The 22,841-nt window shown below is 47.4% G+C and overlaps 2 protein-coding genes, 1 non-coding gene and 1 pseudogene across 3 annotated transcripts; 1 reads left to right on the top strand and 3 right to left on the bottom strand.

The window, feature by feature from the left end:
• Positions 1-356: 356 nt before the first annotated feature.
• On the bottom strand, positions 357-438 carry TRNAS-AGA. Its single transcript has one exon. It is a non-coding gene; the product is annotated as a tRNA-Ser (tRNA).
• A 2,774-nt stretch (positions 439-3,212) lies between these two features.
• LOC123442729 (LRR receptor-like serine/threonine-protein kinase RPK2) lies at positions 3,213-6,844 on the top strand. Its single transcript, XM_045118857.1, has 2 exons — positions 3,213-6,209; positions 6,690-6,844. Exon 1 carries the CDS (start codon positions 3,215-3,217, stop codon positions 6,134-6,136), a length of 2,922 nt encoding a protein of 973 aa, XP_044974792.1. The 5' UTR covers positions 3,213-3,214; the 3' UTR covers positions 6,137-6,209; positions 6,690-6,844.
• Positions 6,845-6,950: 106 nt separating this feature from the next.
• Positions 6,951-9,654, bottom strand: LOC123442730 (protein NRT1/ PTR FAMILY 6.1). The gene has a single exon (XM_045118858.1). It carries the CDS (start codon positions 9,037-9,039, stop codon positions 7,078-7,080), a length of 1,962 nt encoding a protein of 653 aa, XP_044974793.1. The 5' UTR covers positions 9,040-9,654; the 3' UTR covers positions 6,951-7,077.
• A 1,213-nt stretch (positions 9,655-10,867) lies between these two features.
• LOC123441420 lies at positions 10,868-17,269 on the bottom strand (annotated as a pseudogene).
• Positions 17,270-22,841: the final 5,572 nt, after the last annotated feature.

The raw sequence follows: 22,841 nt of genomic DNA, 5'->3' as shown, positions 1-22,841 counted from the left end.
CTTATTTGGTTGGTCCTTGTTGCACATGTGCTGTCTCGCTCCTATAATTCACCAGCATATTCAAGTTTCTTAATCCAAATAAAAACTACAGTAAAATTCACCAGCACATTCAAGTTTCTTAATCCAAATAAAAACCACAGTATATCACACCCGCAAAAAAACAGCAAATTAATTATTTACTGGCGCTACAAGCAAAGCAAAATAAAATAGGGAAGCACAAAAATAAAATTAATAAAAGGGAAGCACAAAAATAAAATTAATAAAAGGGCAGCACAAAAATAAAATTAATAAAAGGGAAGCACAAAAATAAAATTAATAAAAGGGAAGCACAAAAATAAAATTAATAAAAAGGCAAACGTGGTCGGCAGGATTCGAACCTGCGCGGGCAAAGCCCACATGATTTCTAGTCATGCCCGATAACCACTCCGGCACGACCACTGTTTTGCTGACGGTCCTTTTCAGATCACTAGTAATACCCAAACAGAGCACCAGAAATCAGGTAGCCCGTATAAAAAATGGGAAGATGCTATGCTATTCCACCAAATGTAGCTGCCGACGGAGCTCCCAGAGATATCGATGGGTTACCAACGAGTATACTAGTACTAGTAGCTAAGCTAAAAAGGCTCTGTTTTTTTTTTAATGTGGAACGGATTTGAATATTGCATCGGACGGCTGTCCTTTTCTCTTCTTGAAGCGAGAACCTTGATGCCTGCCACTGCAGCAGCAGCAGCAGCAGCATCGGCGGCATGCATGCGTGCGTGCGTGCGTCTGCATGCAGGAGGGAGGAGACCGCCGTGTTGACCGCAGCCGCCCATGCCTTGGCCGCGTCTGCGTGCGTGGCGAGTAAAGTAAATTATTCTGCGGCGACAGACAGCCGGACAGCGGTCACGGGCTCGCCCCGCCGAGCCAACCATATGCGCCGCACGTGCCGTGCACCCCATTCTACAACCAGCTACAGTACTACTCCTACAAGTAGTAGAGTACTACTAGTACACGTCCGCCACTCGCTCTTAAAAAAAGCCTTTTACACTTTTACCCCAGATGAAAATACGAGGGTTTCGACCAAACCTCGAAGGCTCGAACCTTAACAAAGAAATATCATCTGGTGGTTTTTTTTTTCTTTTAAATAAGCTGTCCCTTGTCCAGTTTATTTTTGAATTCCATCCGTTCCTAAATATAAGTCTTTTTAAATATTTTACTAAAAGGCTACATACGGAGCAAAATAAATGAATCTATACTTTAAAGTATGTCTATATACATCCGTATGTAGTCCCTCTAGTGAAACCTCTTAAAAGACTTATATTTAGGAACGGAAGGAGTAGTAATTAATTTCAAATAAGTAAATTTAGAGAAAAAAACTTAGACTTTTAGAATAAGCTGGATAAGAGACAATTTATTCCAGCTCATTTTATAAGCCATCAGAAAAAACTTTCCTGAAACACGAATGGTATCAACAAGACCGATAAGAAAAATTACAATGAAACCATAAGGTTCATCAACCCAAACACCCGCGTTAATCTCAACCTCTTTAACTAGATGATGAGCAACATAACTAGCATCCTATTACAAAAAATAAAACAAGTAGTAGCCTGAATGCAAATATCAACATGATATGGAGGAGCCGTTCTAGAAGCGAACCCTCCCGCAAGTATCTGGATGGCTTCAATACAATCATATTAGATTAAAATTATGTTTAGACCCATCTCTATGCGCCTGAAGCGTCTCGATGGCTTCAATACAATCAAATTGGATTGCAATTATGTTTAGACTCATCTATATGCGCCTGAAGTATCTCCATGGCTTCAATCCAATCAAATTGGAATACAATTATGTTTAGACCCAACTATATGGGCCTGAAGTATCATGGCGACTTCAATACAATTTAGACCCATCTCTATGTCAATTCTGCTTTGACTATATCCTTTTGTACCATCGAGGGTCTCGACTAAAAAACCCCAACCTTTGATTTGCTTCGAGGTACCCTCCCAGCCCACACAAGACATATCATTTTTATCACGTGTTGACTGGTTTTGACCATGGTTTTACATTCCTTATTAGTTGACCACCTTCAACTGATAGAGAGAAACATAAATATATTTCTAAACAGGCGGTGCAGGAGAGATACTAAGTGAGGGAGAATAAAATTTTACAAGGCAGCCAATTCTTTTGCCAGTCACCAACTTTAAGAATATACATATAAATGTTAGTTACAACTTTCTTTTAGTCCTTAGGTCATGGCGCGCTGTTGGGACTTTGGAGGTCTCCTCGCCCCCTAGGTGGTTCGTCCCGGCAACGACAAGCTTGAATTTGAGGGGAAGTTGTGTTGGACCCGATTCTGATTATATACTGCAATACAAGGTCCATCTTATAGAAGGCAAAAAATACTTTCAAGTTTTTTTACCTGGATCCTTGTATAAACTGTACTGGATCATCACTTGATGTTTGATGCAACGATGGGTCTTCCAGGCACTTTTCTGTAATTCATGAAAGAACATACCATTTTTACAATAAGGGAGGCGGCTACAACTTTGGTTGGGCTTGGAGGTGACGTGCAGTTACAACTATGACGGTCTAGTCACCTCAAGTGGTTCGTCCCCAAACGTCGATAAGTATGAATTTGAGTGGAACATGTATCGGATCTCGTTGTGATTCTATCTTAGGTTTTCGTTTCGTCCTTATATAAGCCGTAGTCTACTTTTTCATTTTATATTTCTATCAAGGTCTCGAGTGTTTCAAATCAAGATTGCAAAAAAGAAAGCGCATATTTGTTACCGCGGATAAAAAAGAAAGAATAAGTACTTCAAAAGGAACATTTGAAAAAAATGATACATCTAATTGAATCAAAAAAGAAAGGAGTATTTAGAAAACAACATTCAAAAAGAAAATACTTCAGATGAAGGACGAGTACTCATACCGTTTTAAAATAAGTGACTTAACTTTATACTAACTACAATATAAATTTAGTATAACGTTGAGTCAGATAGAGGAGTACAATATTTTGACTAGGCGGAGCCTTACCGACGAAGACGAAGCGGTTCGAGTAAAATCCGGCCGCCCCAAAAAAACAAAGCCAAAAGCAAAAAACAAACAAATTTCAAAATCCAAAATCCACACCGCCCATCTCTCTCCACACAGTTTCAGCTTCAGTCAGTCTGCCCTCCCCCCCTTTCGCTTCCGCTCCCCCACCTCGCCGCCGCCGCCGCCCCCCGCCGCCATGGCGGCCCCGTACCGTCGCCTCCTGCCGCCCGTCCTCCTCCTTCTCCTCGTCGCCCTCCCTCTGGCCTCCCCCTCCTCCTCTGCCGGCGACCAGGCGGCCCTCCTCGCGCTCAAGGGCGCCGTCACCGGCGACCCGGCCTCCGTCCTCTCCGCCTGGTCCTCCTCCGACCCCGACCACTGCCATTGGCGCGGGGTCACCTGCCACCCCGCCTCCTCGGCCGTCGCCGCCATCGACCTCCCGGCGGCCTCGCTCTCCGGGACCCTACCCGCCGCCCTCCCCCCGCGCCTCCTCCGCCTCGACCTCTCCGGCAACAACTTCTCCGGCCCCATCCCCGCCGCCTTCCTCGCGTCCCCGACCCTCCGCGCCCTCAATCTCAGCTCTAACCGCCTCTCGGGGCCCATAGCCTTCCCGCCCTCCTCCAACTCCAACTCCAACTCTTCCTCCTCCTCGCCGCCCTGCCCCGCCCTCGCCCACCTCCGCCTCGCCGGCAACTTCCTCGTCGGCGAAATCCCCGCCGCGCTAGCGCAATGCCGCAGCCTCCGCGTCCTCGACGTCTCCCGCAACGTCCTCGAGGGCGCCGTCCCGCGCGCCCTCGGCCGCCTCGCCGCCCTACGCGTCCTCGACGTCTCCCGCAACAGCCTCACCGACAGGATCCCCCGGGAGCTCGGCAACTGCCGGGCCCTCGCCGTGCTCGTGCTCACCAACCTCACCGCGTCGCCTGGGGACCAGCCTGAGTTTAACGCCTTCCTCGGTGGGCTACCTCAGGAGGTGGTCACCATGCCAGCGCTGGAGGTTCTCTGGGCACCAAGGGCCAACTTCGACGGCCGGTTGCCGAGGTACAGGAACGGTTCGTGCCGCCTCCGGGCGGTCAACCTTGGGCAGAACTATATTGGTGGTCCAGTGCCCAAATGGCTTGTTGAGTGTGGAGACTTGGCATTTCTTGATCTGAGCTCCAACAGCTTCGAGGGCTCCATGCCTCCTGAGTTGAGGATAGGATGTATGAAATACCTCAATGTCAGCCAGAATTTACTGTCAGGGCCGCTCCTTTCGCCAGTGCAGGGCAAATGCTCAAGCCGTTTGAGCGATGATGTTGTTGTAATTCAGTACTATGAGGCTTTGGTTGGGATTGCGCTGATCGGTAACCCGTTTGGGTCTGTGCTCGGGGACATTAGTAATGCCGCTCTCCATGATTTCAGCAACAATGGCTTTGACGGCGCGTTGCCATCTCTTAACTTGCATCTGGCTGGAAATTATTCTTATGGCTTGTTGCTCAACAGTAATATGTTCAACAGCACACTTTCTGGTGGATTTTTCGGATTCTGCAAGGGTGCAAGTGGGGTGGCTGTCAATTTGAGTGGCAATCGGTTGTCAGGCAGTCTTGATATGCTGTCAAACTGTACATCTCTTCAAAGTTTCGAGGCTGGTTACAACATGTTCAATGGGTCACTCTCTCCTGGAATTGGTGGCCTGCATTTGCTGCGTGTCTTGGTCTTGAGGGCAAACAATTTGACAGGCGACGTCCCTGTGCGGTTTGGTGATTTGGCTGCGCTGGAGGTTCTGGGTTTATCTCAAAATTCTCTGACTGGTATCCTGCCGTCACATTTAGCTGATGCATCGCGCCTTAAAGTACTGATGCTTGACCACAACAGGCTCTCAGGAAGCATCCCTCCCAGTTTCAGTGAACTGGCTCAACTGTCGGTGTTTGATGTCTCGTTCAACAACCTATCAGGTGACATTCCTTATCTAAGGCACTCGCCTGACTGCAGTTTATTTGTTGGCAATCCCCTTCTGTCCCGTTGTTTGGGTCCAAATGCATCTGCGCCGCCATCATCACCAAGTAATCACCAGAAATGGACTCAAAGATTGGGTGGCCACATGACCAAATCCAAGTATCTGGTGGTGATTATAGCTGCGTCTGCGACTGCTCTAGTGTCTTTTGTTGTGGCAGTCCTCCTCTTCTTTGTGTGTGAGAGAAGGAAAAGAGCAAAGATCGAAAATTTTAAGAAGAAAATGGTCGTAACATTTGCTGATGCTCCTCCTGAGATTAATTACGACAGCATTATCCAAGCAACAGGGAACTTCAGCATCCAGAACTTGATTGGTACCGGTGGTTTTGGTGCCACCTACAAGGCTGAGCTGGCTCCTGGTTATCTTGTAGCAGTGAAGAGGCTAGCCATGGGGCGTTTCCAAGGTCTCCAGCAGTTTGATGCAGAAATCATAACTCTTGGAAGAATTCGGCACAAGAATCTCGTTACACTTATTGGGTACCACAATGGAGAATCGGACACTTTCCTGATCTACAACTATCTCCCCGGTGGCAACCTCGAGAGCTTTATACATGAGATGGGGAGCAGACAAGTGTCCTGGGCTGAGGTTTATACCATTGCCATGGATGTTGCACAGGCCCTGGCTTTCCTTCATGGCTCCTGCACACCTCGGATCATTCATCGAGACATCAAACCGAGCAATATTCTGCTAGATGGGGAGCTGAATGCGTACTTGTCAGATTTTGGTTTGGCGAGATTGATGGAAGTTACACAAACACACGCCACAACTGATGTTGCTGGGACCTTTGGCTATGTTGCACCTGAATATGCGACCACATGCAGAGTCTCTGACAAGTCTGACGTTTACAGTTTTGGAGTTGTTCTTCTAGAGTTGATGTCAGGCAAGAGGTCTTTGGATCCCTCGTTCTCACAGTTTGGTGATGGTTTCACGATCGTATCATGGGGAAGGATCCTGATGCAGGAAGACCGCACCAGCGAATTCTTCTCTCTGGGACTATGGGATACATCGCCAAAAGACAGGTTGACTGAGATGCTAAAGATTGCTATATCCTGCACCTCAGAGTCACTGGCTGTTCGGCTATCAATGAGGCAGGTTGCAGCAAGGTTGAAGCAATTGAGGAATGACCAATGAACACTGAACAGTCAGCAGTTTGAAGATGATTCTTCTCGTGTCATTTAGTGGTCTCATTTGGTTCACTGTAGAGGTATGGATTTTATTCTTCTTTTGTATCCTTTTTATGCTAAGCCAAGGTTATACAATCAGGTTTTCCTGTAGTGTTCCTTCTAGTCATCATATTCCCCCATGTGCATATTTTTACCAAACATTAAAAGAAGGATCAGTGTCGCATGAACTGTAATGACTGAACATACATTCTTCATACCCAACAGCTGTTGTTTAAATACAATTTGTTACCTGTAAACTTATTATCCTAGAGTCAAGTTTAGATGTAATTCCTGGGCATTGAAACTGGTGGAATGCCTGCTGGAGTCAGAACACGGAGTGCTGTTTGGTTGAAATTATTGTGTTTCTGAAAACAAAACAAAACAAAACTCATCCACCTGCCAGATTGAATCCTTGATTGTAATGGTGCACGCTATTGATGCATAGATATTCATGTGAGCAGAATTTGTTTGCCTCGAGTTGCATCACCAAATCCTGATCTTTGTTTTCCTTTCCGTTTCAGTTTTGGCTTGGGAATATGCATATCTGAGAAGACGATCACAGTTGAGGTGACATCGGATTTCGATCAACAGTGTTTAATTAATTCTAGATCAATTGTCAAGATTTGTATTATCCTTTTGTTGTTGGTGAGAAGAGATTATCATATCCTTAACTGTATATACAGTAGCAAGTAGTTCTAGCTGAGATAACTTGTGTTGGTTCTAAACCCAACGGCATCACAATGATTTTTCACTAGTGTGGGCTGCTGCTGCGCTGTGCTCTGTCATGCGAAAACGATGATCAAATTGTGTACTCGTTGAAATCAGTCCACAGTTTAATCCAAGTGAAATTTGGTTGCAAAAAAAAAAAAACTAGGTTCTGTCCAAAGTATTTCATTCATTCACTTCACTTCACTTGTGGTCGGACACCACCGAGACCTCCACCTTGCTGCTGCTGTCGGCGGTGGCGGTGGTCGGCGGCGGCGCTCTGTACTTGTAGATGCTGGCGAAGTAGAGGAAGACGGCGAAGTTGATCGTGCTGAGCACGGCCAGCAGCCAGTAGAGGTAGTCGAACCTCCCGACGTTGATGTTCTGCGCCAGCCACGACGGCCTGCCGTTCACGGCGTCGCCGGTGGCCGCGTCGACGGCGTTGTTGAGCGCCGTGGCCATGAAGCAGCCCATCCCGCCGGCGACGGCCGCGTAGGCCGACCCGACGCTGCGCATGGCGTCGGGCGCCTCCTGGTAGAGGAACTCGATGAGGCCGACGAGGCAGAACACCTCGGCGATCCCGATGAGGCAGTACTGGATGAGCAGCCAGTAGGCGCTCAGCCCCGGCATCGGCGACAGGAACAGCCCCAGGTACCCGTGTTCGACGGCGTAGCGCCGCCGGTACCGCTCGAAGACGCCGGCCCAGGCGACGGAGAGGATGGAGAAGACGAGGCCCAGGCCGACGCGCTGCAGCTGCGACGCGCCGTGCGGGTGGCCGGTGAGCCGGCGGGCCAGCGGCGCGAAGGTCTGGTAGTAGAGGGCGAGGACGAGGAAGATGGCCAGGCAGGGGAAGACCGGCATGCAGGTCACCGGGAGGTGCACGCCGGCGAGCAGGCTGGTGTTGAGCGTGTAGGCCTGCTGCACGGAGAGCGTGAGGAACTCGGTGAGCACCACGCTGAGCATGACCGTGCACGCCGGCACCGGCAGCAGCCGCACCAGGATCTTCACCTCCTCCACCTGCGTCACCGTGCACAGCCGCCACGGGTCCTCGTCGCCTTCCTGGTCGAGCCGGAGCGCCGCCTTGTCGAGCCACCGGAAGTCGTCCGTGTGCTCGATCTTGCCGCTGCCGCGGATGGCCGACTTGGCCCCGGCCACCTCGTAGAGCCCCACGTAGCCGCCGTCGCCGAACCCGGCGCCCCGCTTCCGGAAGGCCGCCACGAGCACCTGCGCCACCCTCGTCAGCGGGCTGCCCCCCGGCGCCTTGTGCCGGTACAGCGGCGTGCCGGCGAAGAAGAGCGCGTTGGAGGCGCCCATGGCGAGCGCCAGCGCGCCGAACGCGGCCGCCCAGCCGCGGTGCATCTGGATGTACACCACGAGGGTGAAGGCGGCGATCGCCCCCACCGTGACGGCGAGGTAGAAGAGGTTGAAGAAGCGGTCGAGCCGGCGCTTGTAGTCGGCCGAGCGGTCGTCGAACTGGTCGGCGCCGAAGGAGGAGACGCAGGGCCGGATCCCGGCGGCGCCGAACGCCGTGACGTAGAGCGCCGTGTAGAGGTACGCCATCTGCCACCGCTCGGCCGGCGCGCAGCCGCCGAGCAGCATGGCGAGCTTGTCGCAGCCGTCCTGGGCCGGGACGAGCGCCGGGAGCGTGGCGCAGAGCGTGAGCGCGATGAGCCCCAGCAGGTAGAGCGTGGTGAAGGCGGCGATGGTCCAGTAGCGGCCAAGGTAGGCGTCGGCGAGGAAGCCGCCGAGCACGGAGGAGGTCTGCGAGATGCCGAGGAAGTTGTTGACGGCGTTGGCGGAGGCCGCGAAGGGGAGGTGCATGACCTTGAACATGAAGACCACCATGTTGACGGACAGGCCGTAGTAGGCCATGCGCTCCGCCGTCTCGTTGCCGAAGATGAAGAAGGCCGCCACCCAGCCGCCGGTCCGCGCGAGCGCGTGCTCCGGGATGGGCGCGCCGCGGATGTCCAGCGGCGTGGTGCCGACCGCGGCGGCGGAGGAGGTCGCGCCGTAGAAGCGGCGGCGCTCGTCGCTCTCCAGGAAGTGCGAGCCCAGCTTCTTGCGCTGCAGCGAGAGCGAGCTCGCGAGCGGCGGCGGCGGCTGCGGCGACTTGATCTCCTTGGCAGTGTTGTTTGGCGGCGGTGTAGGTGTTGGCTCCTCCATCATCACGGTTGACGGCGGCGGGATGCCGGCCGGCTACAATTCAGTGGATTATGGAAGTTGGAGGGTGAGGACTGTAGATCAAGAGTTGACAAGAAGAGAGTGGCCGTCCATGGATGATGGATGGATGCTCTGCTCTGCTCTGCTCTAGGTTGTTGAGGACGATGCTACTAGGGATCCATGGAGGGAGACGGGAGGAGGGATTTATGGCGGGGGGAGGATGGCAGCGAGAAAGGAAGGAGGGAGTTAATGGCGGCATTAAGCGCGACAAGGAAGGACGATGCATGGTGATGGTGGCACGCCACGCTTCAAGTTGAAGTTGAATTTGAAGTTGAAGTTGAAGGGGACCTCGCGCTCGCCTCGCCTGCGTGCCTGCGATGTGTCCTGTTGGAAGTGAAACGAGGGGCCGAGCTGCTGTGCAGTAACTAAACTAAACTTGAGGGAGGTTCACACCATGGCCATGAGAACCACATGAAATGGATGAATAGAAGCTGCCAGGCTCACATGAGATGAGGCCCTACGTACGTGGGTCGTTACTCGTATGTGTGGCAAGGTCTCAAGTGATATACTACTATATACTACTCCCTCCGTTCCTAAATATAAGTCTTTTAAGTGATTTCACTAAGGGTCTACATACGGAATAAAATGATTGAATCTATACTCTAAAGTATGTCTATATACATCCGTATATAGTCCACTAGTGAAATCTCTACAAAGACTTATATTTAGGAACGGAGGGAGTATATGTAAAAAAAACTGAAAAGAAAAAAAATTATACGAATCTTGATGCAATATCAAAGGCATTTAGCGTCGACCCAGACATAACGAAGTGAAGTCTCAGTTGAGTAGTAAGTACTAGCTATCAAGCCAGTCGAACAAAATAGTAGTACAAATATACCGACACTAGTAACAGCGCGCGCACACACCTAAGGCTCTGCTTGGATTCGGTGTATTTTTCTACACCTGTATCTATTTTACAGGCGTATTTCACAAGCCGTGTGTGATTTTTAACTGGGAAAGAAAACGATGGAGCGAGGTTCGTATCTTTTACAGGTGTAAAGCTCTAAAAAACAACAAGCCAATCAGGACATAAATGAAACACACTCGCTGACAGGGGCAGTGTTTGGTGCTTGCACTTGCACGAGGCAGAGGAGTGCAGTGCAGGACCTATGGAGCTGACAGAGTAGATTAGGAGCATAGCATGCACGCGTACGTGCTCCAACCACCGCACCGCACTCACCACGGCATAACAACAACACCTAACCACTAAGATCTACTCCATCCATTCCTAAATATAAGTCTTTTAAGCGATTTCACTAAGGGTCTACATACGGATCAAAATGATTGAATATATATTATAAAGTATGTCTATATACATCCGTATGTAGTTCACTAATAAAATCTTTACAAAGACTTATATTTAGGAAAGGAGAGAGTATGTAAACAAGGATATCCGGCCTCACCAAGATCGACAGCACGCACTGAGAGACTTTGGGCATGTTTGGTTCACATATCTGTTTAAGAGCACTTTGCATACTTGTCTCATTCAGATCTAGTTAGACAAATGCATGCTAAAAACCAACATCTGCATCTAGTTTGGTTGCCTCCACCGCTGTTGTTAAACAAGCAACGCATTGTTTGATTGGAAACAGCTAAAGATGTAATCACCATTTCTCACAAACGGCGACCTTATCACACACTGAACATTGTTTTGCCCTAGCTAGGAAACAAATGGCAGTTTATCCTAGCTACTAGCAAATGACAGTACAAGTTATTAAGAGCCAACATGCCCGAATAAGGATAGTTTAATGATGCTAACTAAGGTGCTTCCTCTTCATCGCTTTTGCTGGTGCCTCTTTCTTATTCTTCCTCTTGTTCTTCTCCTTTGGATCCTTGTTTGACCTCTGTTATCCCACATTGTCTGAACTCACTTCAACCTTTTGTTCTTCCACGTTTTGTTGTCGAATGCCTCCACACCATGGCCGGAGTTGATCACCTTATCAGGAGTCACATCTTCCTCCTCCGGCACAAATTCATCAACTTGCCATTGCAGGATCCAGTTGTGAATGATGCAACATGCAAGAACAGGCTTCACCTGGGTAGGGTAAGGGTGGAATGACTTCTGATACATGATCTTAAACCTGTTCGTCAGAGCTCCAAAGGTCCTCTCTACAGTCACTCTAAGGCTGGAGTGTCTTAGGTTGAACAGTTCCTGAGGACTCCTAGGATAGTTCCTACCAGCAAACTCGTTTAGATGGTACCCGGTTTTCCTGAAGGGTGGAAGAACACCTGGCCAACATGCATAGCCAGCATCTCCAAGGTAGAACTTGCAATCGGGGATGTTGATGCCATCATGATGACTCATGTTGTTACTGAGAATGTTAGCATCATGTGTTGAACCTTCCCAGCCAGCCATCACATATGTGAACTTCAGATCGAAGTCAACAACAGCTAGCACATTCTGGCTTGTGCAGTGCTTCATCCCTCTATATGTTGTAGCTTGTGACCTCGGCACTTTGGCAGTGACATGAGTACCATCTATTGCTTCAATGCAATCTTGGAATGGCATTACAATATGTTGTTAGTCCACAGAAGAACAATAATAACATATCAAGGCATGAACTACATACTGTGTAAATGCTCACCTCGAAGTATGGGTACCATCTTGGGCTAGTTCGAATTTTGATAGGAGTCCGACTGGTTGGTGACCTGATCATCTCTCCTCTGATCTCCCCAACATCATACAACACTTGCTTGAAGTACGTGGAGATGGTTTCCATTGATCTCCTGAAGGTGTTGTGTACAATCGTGAACGTCTGATTATGACCAACAACATGGAGGAACATGGCCACTTGCTCATCCACAGTGGTGTTGATGCTATCTTGTAGCAGCCCCCTGCTCCTAAACGTCTGCACAAGTCTGTTGAAAGGAGCTCTTTTCATTCTAAGCATCCACAGAGCCTCTGTGTCGTTGTAGTTGTAGATGTAGTTCAGATTGGCCATCCTCTCGTGATCCCGGATTAACATCAGACCATAACGGATGAGAGGATTCTCATTCCGACGAACAACTCTCGTATGGACCAACAAGATCCAGGTCTGAACCACAGCTATCAGCGATGCTGCCTGAACTAGAAGCTTCGTTCGTTCATCCACAATCTAAGCCACATCCATGGTGCGGTCAGGGCAGACGCTATCGAACCTAAACACTCCTAACGAACGACCTATCACATAACATAGGAGCGGGAGGGGTAGCTTACCAGCTTCGGTGTAGGTGGAGACATGTCAGAGACGGGGATGGCCGGACGGAGTAGAGGAAGCAGGGGAGAAGCCGCTGCAGGTCAGATTTCCGTCATTGTCGCCGTCACAGCCACACATTTGAGCCGCCGCCGCTGCCGGTGTCAACAACAACACATGAGGGTTTGTCCTAAAGCTAGAGGTGAGCGGGTAAATGGGATGGTGAGGGTATATTTGGCGCCACCCAACCTCGACTGATTTCCCCCTCCCGCCATCTCCGCCCGCTTCCCTCCCGCACCACGCCCTACGCCGCTTCTTCATTTTCCACTCGACTCAGCCTGGCTCGCTGGAAAACGACCGATTTAGCCGTTCCCAGCAAGCCAGATTATGGGGTGCTTTAAGTTCCATGCAGATGCGAGCCAGGCCAGCCTACAGGCAACGAAACGGCCAATTTTCATCCCGCTCGGGCCTGGTTGGGTTGTATGCAACCAACCAGACATGCCCTTTGCTTCTGCAGGATCCATGGTAGTAGTACATTGGTACCTATTGCTAATTCAAAAGCAGCCTCCACTAGTGGGATTTTTTCACTGTTTTGATCCTTAAGGCGCAAGTTCATCACGTAACGAACTCGTTTGGAAAGAATTTCACGTTTTGACCCTTTTGGAAACGCCATAGGCCGTGGCGTTGCAGGCCTTATGCCAAACGCCAGTCTACTGGACGTTGCAGGCCTCATGTGCAACGCCAGTCTACTGGACGTTGCAGGCCTTAGCAGAAATGCCAAGGAGGCTGGCGTTGCAGTCCTCATAAGTAACTGCCCTGCGCGCCCCTTCGTCCACCTCCAAATCCTTCTTCCTCTTTCTCCACGAAAAAGCTCTCCCTCCTCCTCCAGATCCCCCCCCCCTTCGATCTCCCTCCTCCCCAACCGTTTTGTTGGTTCTTTGGGGCAAATCGAAGAGGTCGGTAAGCTCCTCCAATCCCTCCAATTAGTTTTAGCAATGATTTTGTATCTGTGTAGATTTTTTTGCACTAGGTGTACGTACGTTTTGAAGTAAAATTTATTTTGTGATTGTTAATAGGTGTAGTTTATGGTGTGTCTAGGTGTAGTTTTTGGTGGCTATATGTATAACCTAGGTTTTGTTCATATTATTCGCATTAGGTTTATGCCTAGGTATAGTTCATATTATTCGAAGAGGCCGGTAAGAATTTTGTTCATATTATGTAGGATGTTTCGACCCGATCAATATCCGGGTCTTGATGACTACTACGAGCAGAAGCATCGTGCGGTGCTAGTTGAAAGAGGAGAGGTAATTATGATTGTGTTGATGATTATTTTTATATACTCCATGATTTTTATATTTTGACAAGTTGAGTCAATTAACAAATTATGCGTTTGTTTGTTTAGGTTCCTCCACTACTTCGTTTGAGGGGGCACAACCCAAATGAAACTCTTGTATATGACCCTCGTTACGAGCCTTATTTTAGAAGAATGGATCTTATTCAATTTGTGCTCAACTTTAAAGGCACACCACCATGGTTGAACGCCACGGCCCTAACAACACTTACAGATCGATGGAGGCCGGAGACGCACTCTTTTCACCTTCCTCTTGGTGAGATGAGCATAACCTTGGAGGATATTGCTATGATCACCGGGCTTCCTATCGAGGGCAGGGCTCTTACAGGGAAGGTTAGGGCCGCCGGGTGGCGACAACGGGTTGCAGCATTGGTTGGTGTTGAACCCGAGCCATGGACTGATGAAACTAGGAAGGATCCTAGGCCATCCGGTGTGTTGTTCTCTTGGATACAGAGACATTTTCACAGATGCCCAAAGGATGCTAGTCCGCTTGTTGTGGAGAGGTTCGTGAGAGCTTATCTCTGGAATCTTTTGACGCAAGTGGTGTTTCCGGATGGCACTGGGGACACAGCCTCATGGATGTTCTTGGATCCTCTTTGTGACTGGGATGTGAAGTGGAGTTGGGGTTCGACGACACTAACCTTCTTGTACCGTCAGGTATGGCTTAATATCATGCATTTTCATTTTATTCAATGGGATATGATGCATTTTCATTTTATTAAATCTGTAGTTGGATGGAGCATGCATGAAGAGTAAGCTAACGTCCTGTCTTGGAGGTTTCGTCTGGGCCCTACAGGTTTGGATGTGGGAGCGTATCCCTGTTGGCCGGAACTTCAGCCTTGCTCCGGAAGAACCGTGGAAGTAGCCGTTTGACGGGGATGAGGAGCGATACCCCACCATCGCACACACATGGGCTAATGTCCAATGGACGAGTATCGCGGCTATGGGGCAGTATAAGGCATACATAAGCGAGCTTGACATGCTAACTTACGATTAGGTAAATGCTTTATCAAATTTGCTGATTTTTTTTCATGGATGGTTGAGTGATTTGTTGTTATGTAGGTTAATTGGAGGCCGTACACGGTACTTAGGCAGTTCACTCTGAGCAACATGTGCCTTCGTGACCAGCATCTTTGGTGTGTGCGGTGCCCGATGATATGCTTTTATGCGGTGGAGTGGCATCTTCCTCATCGTGTTTCAAAGCAGTTCAGGGTACAACAACGCACCCCGCCGGATTACGTCGAGACAAGTGTGAAGCTACATAAGTGAGTCTTTTGTATCACGTGTTTCTCCTGTTGATCAATGTCTAACATGAAAAAATGAAACGAATGTAGTATTCTAATGCTCTGTAGGACCAACCGGCAAAGCAATAAGACTGTCATCAATTGGGAGGAGCACCACATTACTTGGGTGGACATGTGGAATGCTCAGAGACAACATCGATTTGAAAATGATGAAACACCCGACACTGACGAGGCGACATACTTAAGGCATTTGGAGTGGATGCGTACAGAGTATAGAGTTATCCATAAGGCTGCCTGGACTCGTTCCGATTGCTTGGACTTACTGCCGAATGAGGCTGCTGATGCCGCATTCAACAATTCAATTAGGGAGACAGTTGGAGCGCATCTTGACTATGGTCCTCTCCATGACCGAGTGGTACATCCCTCCTTTAAAATATAAACAAGTGTCATTTATTCGTGGGTGGTATGTCACATGTGTTTTATCCAAGGCACGGAGCTATGGAGATGTATCAACGAGAGTAACGTGGTCCTTGCCCGTGCCCCATGTCCACAAACGGACGGACTTGTTAGAACTACTCTGCAGGTTTGATGCCTTGTTAACCTTTGTTTTGTCGTACCTTTGTTAGCATATTAACATGTCATTATCATTTCCTTGCGCAGAAGGTCGCCAATCGGTGCCACACACTAGCGGCTTTACTTTCTTGACACGGTGTTTCGTCCACCGATGTGAGGGCACGTGCGCAGTACACAATGGATGTGCAGTCTTCCGCTCGTCCGTCTTCCAGCCGGTCACGGGCCTCTTCCGCTCGTCCGTCTTCTAGTCGAGCACATATTTCTTCTAGCCGAGCACATGAAGAGGAGATTGAAGAAGAAGAGGAGTCCGACAACGAGGCCGCGGATCCGGACTTCATTGAGTTTGGGGCTTCGCAGATGGAAGATGCTCCGCAGCCAAGTCAACCCACTCAGCCGACGGAAGAAACACGTCGAGCTAGCTCAAGGAACATCAGACGTCCTGGCTGGCAGAACACTCTAGAGGGCTACGTTACTAAGGGCAAGATGGCTGCGAAGAGAGGGAGGAAGTGAAGTTTTACGACCTATGTTGAACTATGTTGTCTGTTGAACTATCCAGTTTTTATCTTCTTCAGTATGAAGTATGAACATTGAACTATGAACTATGTCTGTTGAACTATGAACTATGATGTTATGCCGAGTCTTATGATTTAAATTATGGTGTTATGCTTTGAATTATGGTGTTATGTTTTGATGAGTGGTGTTATGCTGTGAATTATGGTGTTATGCTGTGAATTATGGTGTTATGTCTATTGAACTATGAACTATATTATGTGAAATATGTCTGTTGATCAAAACAGTGAAAAAATTCTGAAATTGGGGTACTGGACTAAGGAAACGCCAGCAGGCTTGGCGTTTCTGGTTGAGTCTGCAACGCCAGGAGGCCTGGCATTTCTGGTAGGGCTGCAACGCTGGCGAAGACCTCAGTACTGCGGTACTGGACTAAGGAAACACCAGTAGGGTTGGCGTTTCTGGTTTGGTCTGCAACGCCAGCAGGCCTGGCGTTTCTGGTATGGCTGCAAAGCTGGCCAGGACCGCAGTACTGCGGTACTGGACTAAGGAAACACCAGGAAGCCTGGCGTGTCTGGTTTCACTGTTTTTATCACATAGTCATTTAGCTCTCTTAGCACATAGCACATTTAGCACATTTAGCACATAGCACATTTAGCACATAGCACATTTAGCACATAGCACATACATACATAGAACATTTAGCACATTTAGCACATAGCACATTTAGCACATAGCACATTTAGCACATTTAGCACATTTAGCACATAGCACATTTAGCACATTTAGCACATAGCACATACATACATAGCACATTTAGCACAGAACACATTTAGCATAAAGAATACACATAACATAGCCCATATAAAGTTCCCATTAAAGTTCACGTTGATAGATGAATAATAGGTTCTTAAAGTACATAATAGTGGATTTCATAGTCAGATAGCACGCAAGGGAACAAGGTTTAACACATAGGATTCAAACATGAAAGCGTGCATGACAAATAGAAGCCTCCGGCTCTATTGCGTCGAGCAAGGCCCCTTCCCCTTTTTCTTCTTCCTCTCTTCCTCCTCTTCGTGTTCCCTTTTGCGCATTTTTGAAGCCTCTTCCAGCACCCTCTCCATGAAGAGTTCCTCCTCCCGCTCTCTCTTTGCTGCACCCTCTGCCATAGTAATCTTAAATTTAGCTGCCCATTCATTGTGACGTTGCTCCATCGCCTTCTTGTGTTTGTCCTTCATCTTTTTCTCATAAGCACAGTGCTCAAGAAACATTTTGAGGTCCTCCTTCCTCTTTGCTTCAAACTCCTCGTACTGGCGCTCCCTCTCCATCTTCTTTACTTCAGCTGCGACCTGCTCTCTCAACTTCTTTGCAGCCCTCTCCATCAACCGCTGCTCCTCACTGGCTGCATCCTTCTCCGCCCCCACTCCATTTTCTCCTTGTTGGGTTGAGACGCCGCCATACCTACATAAAAACATCACGGCTCACAGTTAATACAACAACATACAAAGTTACGGAAATGGTCGTCGTAGGTAATAACATCAAAACATCTAGGCATGAAAAACAACATGATAGATAAACTTACATAAATTCTCCTCGTAGGTAACCGAACATTCCTCTACCACCACCCGAACCTCTACCCATAAAACCAGCACGTCTACCACCACCGCCGGATCCTCGTCCCATAGAAAGGCCACCACGTCTACCACCGCCGGATCCTCGTCCCATAGAAAGGCCACCACTTGAACCACCACGTCTACCACCGCCGGATCCTCGTCCCATAGCAATGACACCACTTGAACCACCACGTGTACCACCGCCGGATCCTCGGCCCACAGGAAGCCCACCACTTGAACCACCACGTCTACCACCGCCGGATCCTCGTCCCATAGCAATGCCACCACTTGAACCACCACGTCTACCACCACCAGCACTTGAACCACCTCAGCCCCCCACATCACTAGTAGATGCGTTGTTTCTTTTGCAAGTCCTCTTATTATGTGTCATTTCATTGCAATCACCACATTGTTGCCTATCACGTGGCTCCATGAAATGTCCACTACCAAACTCTCTGGTGCTCATCAGGTCATCCATATCATTCCTGTATCGTTTTGTTCTCCTTCTACCCTTTGGTTGAACCATCATCTCTAGATCCGGCCTAATATTAGGGTCGTGATACTCGGGCCACTGTGATGGGTCAAGAAAAGGGTGGAATCTCGACGCCCATGTTAACTGATGAGTTTGCAAGTTGAATTCATGCAACCTCACAACTACACCATCAGAGAAGGGCAAATTCCTCATGCGACATGACGTCATCATGTGCGAGCATGTCCAGTACCTTACTAGGACGCTCACAAGTGCAATGTCACGTCCGAAGGGAAACAATAAATGAGCGACCACCATATGATTGCCCATCTCTCGTTGTACTGCCTGGCTCATCCACTTGGTATTTCATTTCAGCGTTATCGAAACAAGTGGTTCGCTGCACGACTGACTTCTCCTTTTGAAACTCTAGCCACTCGGCAACCTTCTTCGGATAGATCTCATTGGGAGGCTTCTCACTCTCACCAATCAACTTGCCAATTTCTTCCGAGGGCTTAAGAAAATACTCATTTAGCTTGTAAAAGATATATTCAGCTATTGCCGTGACCGGCAACTGACGTGCCCCCTTCAAGACAAAGTTGAAGCACTCAACAAGATTGCTTGTCATGTCGCCATATCTCAGGCCTCCTTCGTCACATGCCCGTGACCACTTATGTCTCTCATCTATATTCCTTTGTAGGAATTCTTTCCCACCTTCATTTGCCTTCTCATATATTTTTTCAATCGTTTAGTGAACGACTCAACGGAGAAGGCCACACATGCGGAGTTAAGATCCTTCGCCAGATCTTTGTTCTTACAAGCGTGTAAAAGTTTGCAACAAAGTGCCTCATGCACCATCGATGGTGAAGCCTCGCATGCCCTGGAATGTGAACATCCACGGCCTTCAATATGCCTTGGTGCCGATCGGATATGATGCATACCTCCCTATTGGGAGGAATCACCGTGCTTATCACAAGTCTCATGAACCATTCCCAGTTGTCTTGGTTCTCCGCTGACACCAAAGCAAATGCCACAGGCAACACCTGATCATTAGCATCATGTGCCATTGCTATCATTAGTGTGCCCTTGTATTTGCCAGTTAGGAATGTTCCATCTATAGACAAAACCAGACGACAATGCTCAAAAGCTGCAATGCATGGGCCAAACGTCCAAAAGGCACGACGGAACACTCCTTCAATATCTTGGACATAGTGGTACATTCCGGGGTTTCTATAGGCCATCGCGCCCAGCAACCGGGGTAGCATGTTGTACGCCTCTTCCCATCCACCGTACAATATTCTAAAAGCGACCTGTTTGGCCTTCCATGTCTTTCCGTACTTGACCTTATATCCAAATCTCTCGAAAACCCAACTCATCAACAACTTCACTTTAATGGTTGGATCCTCAGCTATATGTTTCTGGTATTTATAACCGATGAATTCCGAGGTTAACTGACGGTGTGTCTCTGGTGCTTCATCTGTCGGCGGTGTGCATTGGTGAGTTGCAATGCAACTACTTATCTTCCACATACCATCTTTCATGAGTCTTGAATTGACTTTCCATTTGCATTTTTCTACCTCACATTTCACGGTGTATCGCTTGTGGCAGTCCGAGTAAGCAACTCTGAAAGGCCTGTAGTGCTTGACGGCATACTCACACAACCACATCTTCAATTCTAGAATGTCCTCGAACATCAAACCTTTCTTTAGGTAAGACGTTGAGATCGCGTTGGGTGTGCTACTTGGGAACATTCTAGCCTCAATTGTCTTGCTCATGCCACCGTCGACTAAAGCCTTATCTGCAAGGCTAACATCACAAAACAAGGGAACTTTGTGATCCCTCCCGGTGATTTTTGTATACCACTCCGCTTCTTTCTCAGTGAAGCCATCCTCATCCAACTCATTCACTGGGCCTTCATCATCCGACTCATCCACACAAGCACGCTGATAAACAATGTCAGGATCCAGGTCATCATGCCTTACTTGAGCCTCTACGTCACCAGCAATGTTGTGTTGCCTCTCATACTCTTCGTCGGACTCATGACCATCATCTTTGATCGGTGCACTACCTCCAAACTCATATTGGGGATACTCATTGACTTGCACTTCTACTTTATGCTCAACAATAGGTGCCACACCATTATACGGGCTCAAATCATCTACTATGGGTTGGTTCAAGTCAACATGAAGAGGAGCATTGACCACCGTACTAGCAAACACTTCGAGTGACTTGTCTATCGAGGATGCAACAACCTCCTTGTATGCAACCCAATGCAAATTAGATTTGATAGGCATTGTCTTCATTCGACACTTGTGTGCCGACCCAACATCATATCTTCCTAATAATTCTACTTGGTCACTTGGATCAACCCACTTCAATCTTATCCGAGTTTCTGCCACAACCTCTTCATAAGTAGGACTATCAAGAAATGTCAACACTTCCTCATATTTGTCAACAATAGCAACATTCATGAATGCCTCTTTGTCAACATAATGAATATTCACAATCTTGTCCATCTAAAAAAGGGGACAAAATTACCAATTCTATGTATAACAAAACAACTCACAAAACATTACCCTAACCATTTGCATCCTAATTAGGCATTAACACAAACCCTAACCCTAAACCTTGTCCATCCAAATTAGGCATAACACAAAACCTAACACTAACCCTAACCCTTGTCCAACCAAACTAGGCAAAACCCTAACCATAACACTAAATCTCCTCAATAATAAGAAACCAACCAATACAAGGCAACATAAATAGAACACCTAGTGCAAAAAAATCTACACAAATACAAAATCATTGCGAAAACTAATTGGAGGGATTGGAGGAGCTTACCGGCCTCTTCGATTTGCCCCAAAGAACCTACTAAAAGGTTGAGGGAGGAGGAAGATTGAAGGGGGGATCTTGAGGACAAGGGAGAGCTTTTTCGGGATAACAAGAACAAGAGGAGAGGAGAAATGGTGGTTGGTGGGCGAGGGGGTCGGGGTGGCAGAATATAAAGGCAAGAAACGCCATAGCTACTGGCGTTTCACCTCAGGTCTGCAACGCCACATTAGACATGCGTTTCTCCTCAGGTCTGCAATGCCACATTACACAGGCGTTTGAAAGAACGTATGCAACGCCACAACCGATGGCGTTTCACAACAGGGCTGCAACGCCCCGGACTATGGCGTTTCAAAAAAGGGTCAAAACGTGAAATTATTTCCAACCGAGTTCGTTGCGTGATTAACTTGCACCTTAAGGATCAAAACATCCCACTAGTGAAATGAAATGAAATGAACATCACATCACATGTACATACTGCTACCTCCGTGTATAAGTCACTCAGTTAGTTCTAGGTCATTAATTTAAGAAATTAATATGTATTATATGTCATTAAAAGTCATGGCCGGGCCAGCAAAATCTAGGCCGTGTGCTAAACTAAAAAATAGGACCCTATCTCACTACGAGAATAAGTTAACAAGCTATTATAGGAACAAACTAATGTTTTCCATGATGACGCAAATCTGTATTATTGAAACATAAGATAAAAACAATGAATATAATTAAATTAAATTATAAAGTAGCATATATTAATTGAAGATAGTCAATGCCTGGATATTAGATAAACCGTTTAACTCATTTAATTTTGGATCATGTCCGGTTAAACTGCTACACTATGATCTTTAACATAGGAGGTAAATACGATCTCTAACAAAGTAACTATCCCTGTCAAAAATTAACTAGGAAATTCAGAATTAGGAATAGGAACCGAAGTTAATCGGAAAACATGACTCGCTAAGCACCTGAAGGATTGAGTCGGTCACAGATCGATACGATGAGGCGACGACTCTAAAATTTGGTAGAGGAAGCTACAAAGTCAACAACGGTAACAACCTAAATCCGATCAATCTGATGAGGCGAAGGCGACGATATGGTCCTGTTTCCTATAGTGAAGATACCTTTTTTAAACAGACAACAACATTTCCATATTATCAATCGAGCAGTTTTTTTTTTGAGAAATATCGATCCAGCACCTGTGCTTGATGGCCTCGACTCAGGCCCAACTTCAGCTCCCGATCGACTCAGGCTCAATACCAACGAGTATGATTTTTCTTGAGAAATACTATTCCCTCCGTCCCAAAATAAGTATCGCAGATTTTGTACTAAACTAGTATAACTTTTGTACTAGAGCATCGACACTTATTTTGGGACAAAGGAAATACTTTTTAGTCAATCTTGAAAAATCCTATTAGTTTTATAGACAAAATTTGGGGCCCTAAAAATTATGGGCCCTTTGCAGGTGGCACATTTTGCACCAGTGTTGGACTGACCCTGTCAAATGTATGTCGCTAAATTTCTACACGGATGTATTTTTTTTCATATTAGATAGTTAAATTGTTGATTTAGAACTACGCGAACGACTTATACACCAGAACAGAGATAGTATTAATACATGTTATATGACTTAGTACATCTAATTAACCGGACAACAGTGAAGTACTCCCTCCATTTCAGAATAAATAACTCAACTTTGTAACTAAGTAAAATCACTTATTTTGAGATAGAGGAAATATTAATGGAGTTGTAATACGGTACTCGTAAGGAGGTGTTTGTTTCAGGGAGAAATGTCCGATACCTGTTTTTGTTGTAAACAGAAAACGATACACACGTTTGGTACATACACGCTGTAATCGGCTACCTCCGTTAATGACTCCAGGCCAGTTATCGATCCTTACCACCCACACACCCCCGTAAACGATTCCGTTGCCATGGTGATCTATTTTCCTTACCGTTTACGTTACACTCTCTAATCCGAACACCTCCTAAGTGGTA

Source organism: Hordeum vulgare, chromosome 3H (genome assembly GCF_904849725.1).
Source record: "Hordeum vulgare subsp. vulgare chromosome 3H, MorexV3_pseudomolecules_assembly, whole genome shotgun sequence".
NCBI classification, from domain to species: Eukaryota; Viridiplantae; Streptophyta; class Magnoliopsida; order Poales; family Poaceae; genus Hordeum; species Hordeum vulgare.
The sequence above is the reverse complement of the archived record's forward strand: the minus strand, read 5'-3'. Positions and strand labels throughout refer to the sequence as shown.